The sequence below is a fragment of the Salvia miltiorrhiza genome, chromosome 3 (assembly GCF_028751815.1).
Source record: "Salvia miltiorrhiza cultivar Shanhuang (shh) chromosome 3, IMPLAD_Smil_shh, whole genome shotgun sequence".
Taxonomy (NCBI): Eukaryota; Viridiplantae; Streptophyta; class Magnoliopsida; order Lamiales; family Lamiaceae; genus Salvia; species Salvia miltiorrhiza.
Window position 1 is genome coordinate 21,461,426 of NC_080389.1, and position 8,306 is coordinate 21,469,731.

General features: G+C 39.5%; 2 protein-coding genes across 2 annotated transcripts; one reads left to right on the plus strand and one right to left on the minus strand.

The window, feature by feature from the left end:
* The first annotated feature begins 723 nt into the window (after positions 1–723).
* Positions 724–1,698, plus strand: LOC131018522 (uncharacterized). Its single transcript, XM_057947240.1, has one exon. It carries the CDS (start codon positions 724–726, stop codon positions 1,696–1,698), a length of 975 nt encoding a protein of 324 aa, XP_057803223.1.
* Positions 1,699–3,370: 1,672 nt separating this feature from the next.
* On the minus strand, positions 3,371–7,751 carry LOC131016780 (ankyrin repeat-containing protein BDA1-like). The gene is made up of 3 exons (XM_057945506.1): positions 6,933–7,751; positions 4,160–4,588; positions 3,371–4,035 (listed from the first exon to the last, which is right to left on the minus strand). Exons 1-3 carry the CDS (start codon positions 7,581–7,583, stop codon positions 3,571–3,573), a joined length of 1,545 nt encoding a protein of 514 aa, XP_057801489.1. The 5' UTR covers positions 7,584–7,751; the 3' UTR covers positions 3,371–3,570.
* Between the last annotated feature and the right edge of the window lie 555 nt (positions 7,752–8,306).

Consider the following 8,306-nt stretch of genomic DNA (forward strand, 5'->3'; position numbering starts at 1 on the left):
TTGATGGTCAAAACTTGAGAGCGGAGAAACCCTAGCGCCGTCCTAGCGCTAAGAATCCTTGCGCCGCCTGCACCGTCGTCGATGGTTCCCGGCGGCACTCCTCCTTTCGGTCCGTCTGATAGGGGTGGTCTAAATCTCCCCATGATTTCAAGCAATTTCTCTCCTCGTTCTTCGCTCGAGAGGGCTGCTCAACAGCGGGATCACGCGCTTTCCCCTGGTTTAATTGAGAAGGAGACTGCTTCTCAGGAGTTACAGCGTTCGAATAGTTCGGCTTCGGGCTTGGGCAAGGCTGTTGGGTTGGCTGCTAAGGGGGATGGTTCGGCGCCTATCACGAAAGAGGGAGTTGATCAGGTTCAGGGAGGTTTAAACCTCCCTCCTAATCCTGCGCGTTCAGATACGATGGCCGCGGGGCCGGTTGCGTTAGCGACTGGTTCCGTAGATGGACATAACCCAGCGGGTGCTGGCGCCGCTGCTGTTAAGCCTTTTGGGGTGAAGATGCCCGATGTTCCAGCTCACAGGTTCCGGGCGCTGAACCCAACTATTGAGGGTGAGGTGGTTACTTTGTCTGTTCCTCCTTCTTCTCAGGAGCAACTGGATGATTTCAAGTAACATGTACTCATTGGTCGCCTTATACTCCGTAAGGGATGCAAACCACGTCCGTTTGCGGAATTTACCTACGATTTACAGGGTATCTGGGATTGCCACAACTGCAAGTTCGTTCCTATGGAGAAGGGCTATTTCACGGTGAAATTCATGACGATGGAGGATAAACTTAGAGTTAAAAACAATTCGATTCAGGAGTTGCCTACGGGCCATATCCGTCTCCGTGAATGGGTTCGCTATTTTGACCCATATAAAGAATCATCGTCGTTAGCTCAAATATGGGTCCGTATATATTATCTGCCTTGGGAATTTTGGAAACCGGAGGTGATTTCAGGAATTGGAAGAGCGTTGGGCACTCCTATTCGCATTGATCATGCTTCGGCTAATGCCGAAGTAGGGCATTTTGCCCGGATTCTTGTCGAAGTGGATATGGCTCGCCCGATTTTGAACTCTATGTACATTGATGATGGTAATACTTCTTTTTATATTGAGTTTGGCTTTGAGACAATGCCATTTTTCTGCTCACATTGTAAGATTACTGGCCATTCGTCGGAGAAGTGTCGGCGTTTGCCAGCTGACAAAGCAAAGGTAGGTACTAAACAGGCGGAACCTATGACTGTTGAAGTTGCGGGTTTAAAGCCTTCATGGCAGGCAAAGGCTGCGGCCGTTAGCCTTCCTAAGGACATGGGAGCTCTGGGAGCAGGTTTGGAGGCCGTTGAGAACTCGAGTCAGTCGAAGGAGATTAAATCGGCTGGCAAGGAAAAAGCTCCGGTTGTGCAGCAGGAGAAACAACCGGGAGTTGAGGGGAATGCGAAGGTTTTAAACTCTCCGCGTATGTCAAGAGAGTCTCCTTTACGGAATTCTACTTTGACCAATAGATTTGATGCATTACGGTATGAGCCTGAATGCGAGGAGGGGCATGATCAGCCTTTGAATGAATGTCATTCGGAGGACGAGGAGATGGATGAAGAATTGGAGATGGAACCTGCTCCAGGGAAGGAAAAGGAAGCTCTTGTTTTGGAGAAGGAGCAGGTTAGTTCGGATATTGCTAGTCGTTTGAGTCGACTAGAAGAGCAAGTTAGTCAGGGGATGTAAATGCTATCGGAGCCCAAGCGAGGACGTGGTCGTCCAAAGGGTTCAGGAAAGGGCATGGAAAGGGCGCCGGTGCAGGCAGTTCCGGAAGGTAGCATTAAAAATCGCCTCAGGAATGCGAGCGAAATAGGTTATCATCCGAGGGAGTTTATGATTGATCTTAGCAATAGACCTAGTATGCGCGCTATGGATAATATTGTCAATGGTCGCTGGTCAGAAATGGATGATTATCCTGAGTATAGATATTGATTTGGTGTTTTGTTAGTTTACGATCACTTTTTGAGTTCGTGCCCTTAGTCTGTTCTTTGTGCTTTCAAGGGATGCTTCGTTTTCTTTTTCTTTTATATTAAACTTCATTTTAATAAAAAATTTAAGTTAAAAGTCTTAAAATCAGCTATTATATGAGGGTATTTCATACCCGTGAACAAAATTAGAAAAAATCAAAAAGTGGTGTGTTTTTTTCAAAATTTAAAGATTATAGAAAAAACAGAATTTGTTGAAAGTTTGTGTATTTTACGGAAAATATCCCTTAAATATATATTTTAATTTGTATCATGTCATTTATAAAAAATAAAATATTAATTGTACGGTGACATCCGGCGAACCACGTCATGATTCCGAGGACCGAAAAATGGACGTAGAGTATTTTTGATACAAACATCATAGTTTGGGGTTTTTAAAAATATTTCTTATAATTCAGGATATTTTTTATAAAGTGGGTATAGTTTGAGGTTTAATATGATATTTACCCTTATTTAAATATAGGGATATTTTTCGTATAATACATGAACTTTCAATAAATTCTAGTTTTTCCCATGATCTTTAAAATTTGAAAAAAAAATACAACACCTTTCGATTTTTTTTTGTTTTTCTTACGGATGATTTTAGGGCTTTTTAAATTAGATTTTTTGATACTTAAGCATGACACATTTTCAATTCACAGATAAATCGACTTTATTATGCCATCTTTATTGTCCCTCGCGCTTAGGTTTCAAAAAATCGAAGTTAAAAGTCTTAAAATCAGATATTATATGAGGGTATTTCATACCCGTGAACAAAATTAGAAAAAATTGAAAGGTGGTGTGTTTTTTTTTCAAATTTTAAAGATTGTAGAAAAAATCAGAATTTGTTGAAAGTTCGTGTATTTTACGGCAAATATCCCTTAAATATATATTTTAATTAATTATTGTTCATTTAAATATTATATATTTATTTTTAAGATACTTTTATTTTAAATATAATAATTATCACTTTTATACTCCCTCCGTCCCATGAAGCGTGACCCATTTCTTTTCGGCACAGGAATTAAGAAATTGGTATTTTGTGTGTTAAGTGTGGTAGGTGAAAAAGTGAAAAGGTGAATAAAGGGTAAATTTTTTGCTATTTTTAGAAACAGGTCAAGCTTCGTGGGACAACCCAAAAAGGAAAGTAGGTCACGCTTCGCGGGACGGAGGGAGTACAATAAATCATGAATCAGGACAGTGGAGCCGATTTAACCGGCGCATGCTGTAGCGCCAGCACGCATGTTTCTGTGGTCTGATAATGAGAACTACAAATGAATGAAAAAAAAAAAAACTTTAAATATATCTTGGGTATCATATGTAATTTTCTCATTACATTTTCTTTTTGTTTTTTGAGATAGTAACAAAAATCTAGGGAAAATGCTTCTAAGTTATGCCCAAACGTAACCATGTATAACTTCAATTCATTTATTACATTATCAAACATTTTATTTCATCAACACATCAGTTACACGACACCCTTCCGAAAAAAAAAAAAAAAAAAAAAAACACCAGTTACATGAATAATTCAAACCCAAGCGTTAAGGCGCACTCGCTTATTTTCAAATAGCAAGAAAAATACATATCATGAAATTCATTGAAGAGCTAGCACCATGTGCTGATTCTTCATCATTTGCGCCGTCTTCACGGCGGCCGCCGCGTAACCCTTAGGCTTGGCTCTGCTGGAGTAGTTGGCGAATTTGACGTTGAAGCGCCGCAGCCACCAATCCTCGTCGATTAGGAGCGCCTTGACCGGATAATACAAGAGCTTGACGACGTAGGCCCCGACGATGGCGTAGAGGGCCATCGCGAAGATCATGTCGGAGATGCCCGTGTAATTGGATATGGCGTCCAGAGCGAGAAGGTAGCTAACGCACATGAACACCAGGCAGAAGTGGAGGATCAAGAATATCGGCGAGCCGGGGACCACGAATATCACGATCACGACCGACAGCGCGAACGCAAACGTGTTCGTCGGCATGAAGTACCGGTAGTGGTTCTCCTCCATCACCATCCGCCCCGCCAGGTTCTTCCGCAACGCGTTAAACCTTGTTTGCCGCTGCATGCATTTTCAAAATTTCTGAGTTTGAGATTTTTACATAAAAATCAGGTAAATTGACGATATCAAAATAAACAAAATTAAAATTGATTGGTGGGGGCTGAAGCCCCCCCTTCTCTCTCACCTGTGTCCACCCCTCCATATGGTGGCGGCGGCTGAGTAGAGTATTGCCAATATTGTTTGTATCCTCGGGAGGAGGATAAACTCCGCCGGGGGGCTGAAGCACCCCCTGGTAGGTGGCGGCCACGATGAGCGTGGCCACCACTAAGATGGCGTTGCGCATCTCGAGGGTGAGTTCTCGGGTTAGATAGTAGTAGGCTCGGGAGACTGCTTCGAAGAAACCTGCTTCGGTGAGCACGTATTCTGTTGTTGTTTGAGGTTGGAAAATTTCACTGCTTCTCTTGGCTCCATTTTTTTCTAAAATTTTCTTTATCGAATTTTCGATGTCTGATATGCCAAAGACTTGGTTGTGTTTTATGGCAATGTCCAGAGCGGTCATCTTCTCAGAATTCAGTACATTTAATTTCACCAGACCCACTATTTTTTTTGTCCCCTATAAAAAGGAGTCTTGCATTAATTAATATATATAATATGTAATCAAAGAGCTCTCAAGATTTTTAACTACTATGTATACACACAATAAGGAACAAGAAAAGTTAATATTGCACATGAAACTAGCTAGCTAGAACCCCACATCCTTTAACGTTAATGGTAGTTTTTACCTATTTTTTATAATAAAAATATTTATTATGAAAACTGTTCATTTTGAACTTCCCTTATTTAATAGATGCGAAACTTCATCACATTTTTTATATTACTTGAATCGCGAACTTTGCTCGACCAATACAAGTCAAGCATATCGACATTAGTTGTTTAATGCTCGACATTTTTTACTACTGCGAATCGAGCGTATCGAGCGTTGTAAATATACTAATGCTCGACATACTCGACCTCTACGAATTGACCATTAGTGGTAAATGCATTATTGCTCGACATTTTCGATCACTACGATTTAAATAATTAATCATTAGTAGTCAAATATTTTTTTAAAATACACTAATGCTCGACATATTCAACCACTACGAGTCGAGCAACCGAGCATCAATGGTCAAGCATTAATGTAGAATACTTGAGTATAATTGATACTCATTCCATCCATGAAAAATGGGGTACAATTACTATTTTAAGCGTTCACAAAAAATGGGACATTTTCCATTTTAGTACATGAGCTCACATCTTTTATCCTACAAATACCTCCTTATTTACAAAAAAAAATTACATTTAATTCAATCACAACTACTCATTTGATACAATGATGGGGCTAGTTTTTCACTAACCACCTTTTTTTATTAAAATATTTGTCCAAAAAATATGCTCCATTTTTCATGGACGGAAGGAGTATATTTTATAAAATGTAAATATGACTCAATGTTATTTTCAATCCTTAACTATAAAAATCAAGAAATATTAAACTTCAAGGCACACTTAATATATAATGTGAGAGAGAGATGAGACAGAGGGAGACGAGGGGGACGGTGACCTATGCATCTGCTTCGTTGAGGAAATGCCGCAGCGGCGAACTTCGTGAGGAAGATGGGGCTGACCATTGTAGAGAGAGAGCAGGGAGACAAGGGTTGTAGAGAGAGAGATGGGAAGATAGGAGAAAGAGAGACTCTGAATTAATTGGGTTAATTAAGAAAATTAAAGGTCCACTTAATTTTGTTAATTAAATTCTTAAATTCCCATTTTTTGCCAAAAAAAGAAAATGACTAACTTTCGTTGGGATAACCCAAAAAGAAATACGCATCACTTTTGATGGAACGGAGGGAGTATTACTAATTTTTGACAATACATTTTATTCATGTGGCGCACCAAGAGCATGACACGTGGCAAATGCCGTACAAGGAAAAATCCGCGCAGTGGTAAAATAGGGAAAAAAAATCCAATAATTAAAAAAATAAAAAAAATTGAATATTATATATATGGATGGAAGGGCTACCGTGAGAGCACCTCTTAAAATAAGAAATAAGAACTAGAAAAAATGTATGAATTTTATGTATAACATGTATGAAATCGTTGTATAAAGGTATGAATTGCGAAAAATAAATTTTTGCTACCTTTGAGATTCGAGCTCAGGACCATGAATTCATCCAACAGTAATGATGAATCGACCGTAGATCTTGATAATCTAAGGGCTGAAAATGATTATTATTTTATACTCCCTCCGTCCCCAAAATAAGTTCATCTTTGGGGACGGCACGGGTTTTAAGGAAAAGTGGTAAAGTGTATTGATAGTGGAGAAAAATATGTTATAATTAGTATTGGGAGTGGTGAAAAAGTGAAAAAGTGTTATAATTAGTATTGGGAATGGTGAAAAAGTGAAAAGTAAGAATAAATAAAGTATTATTAGTGGTGGGGTAGTTGTCCAAAACTGGAAAGAAACAAAGAGGAACTTATTTGGGGGACGTTCCAAAAAGGAAAAAGAGGAACTTATTTGAGGGACGAAGGGAGTATCTTAAGAAGTGTACTTATTTTAATCATCCCCTATATATATATATATATATATATATATATATATATATATATATATATATAGGGGAGCGCTCCAATGAGAACCCCCTATTTCTAGTGAGATCTTAGACACGATCTCGTGCGTTTATTTTATCAATCATATGGCTGATATTTTACTTAGGGGGCGAATTTTTTTCTTAGGGTTCGAATTGTGGAGGGAGCGAAATATTTTAAATTTTGTTATTCATCAGTATATACTGTCTTGTTCATCAGTATGTATGTCTTGTTCATCAGTATATAATGGACTCAGTGTCTCACTAAAAATAAAGGACTCATTGGAGCGCACCCATATATATATATATATATATATATATATATATTCTCACCGTGACACAGCCAAATTGAGCAGCGGCGTGAAGGGCCGTGTTGCCGTTGATATCCTTGACGGAGAGAATCGACGCGATCTGATCCCTCCTCCTCAGCCAATCCACCAGCACGCACACAGTGTCGCACCGCCGATGCTCCAGCGCCACGTGAACAACAGTCTGGTTGTTGTTGTTGATGTCGGCGACCGACTCCGGGCATGCAACCAAGAGCCTTGCAAGAAGCTCCAGATCTTTTATCCCTTTGTCGAGGTCGGCACTGGTAGCGCATTGCATCAATGGAGTCATGCCCTTCTTGCCCTTCACCCGCACCAGCTGCTTGTCGAATCTCGCCATCACCCGCGCCGTGTCATGGTGCGCCCCTTCTATGGCCAGGTGGAGGGGGCTCAGCCCCTCCTCGTTCAGCTTCCTGCCCAGCGACGGCATCAGGTTCAAGATCTCCACAGCCACCTCTGTGTTCCCCGCTGCGGCCGCTCTGTGCAGCGGAGTTTCCGCGAAGCTCATCTCCTCGATCTCCTTCCACTCCTTTTTGTGCTCCTTTATCAGTGTGTATATCTGTTTCATGCAGCAATTTTCTTTGTTGCTGCACCCACCCTTACATATACTTCTTCTGTTTAGAATATCTTCTGCCGTTTTCTTTTCTTCGCCCTCCATTGCTGCTACAAGTATAGAAATTTTGTTACTTTAAAGATGTTCTAATGTACTAATGAATCATTAATCTAGCATTTATACATATGGATAAATGAATGCCTTTGTACAAGTGATTTGTGATCTGATAACGATTGAAGCAAGGCATTCTGCAATTGACTGCCACTTAAGGAAATTGTGATTCCTTCTTTATTATTGAGCACGCAATAGTGTTATTCTTAATATGTATACCTTTCTTCTTCTTATTTTTTCTTTTTTTTTTGATAGATTAGCATTATTTTTTTTCTTTGATAGATTAACAATATTAAATAAAAAAAATTTAAAAATCGCGCCACGATAGACTCGAACTCAAGACCTTTGACCTTAGAAATTAATCACTCTTCAACTTGACCAACACACACTCTAGCATAAACATTGTACACAAACAATGCATTGCATTATATGATTTACGATTGATGTGTCGCATCTACTGTTAATCGTATATCGATAATATTTATTCTCTCCGTCCCTCAAACATTTTTTTTTTCTATTTGGTTCGTCCCCAAAACATCTTCCTAACCTTTTTTTGAAAACAATTTTACTAATTATTATTCTTACAATTTCACTTTTTGTGGGACTCATTCTTCACTTTCACTAACTATCACTCTTATAATTTCACTTTCTGTGGGACTCATTCTCAACTTATCAAATACATAACTAACTTTTATTAAAACTCGTGTCATCCTCTCT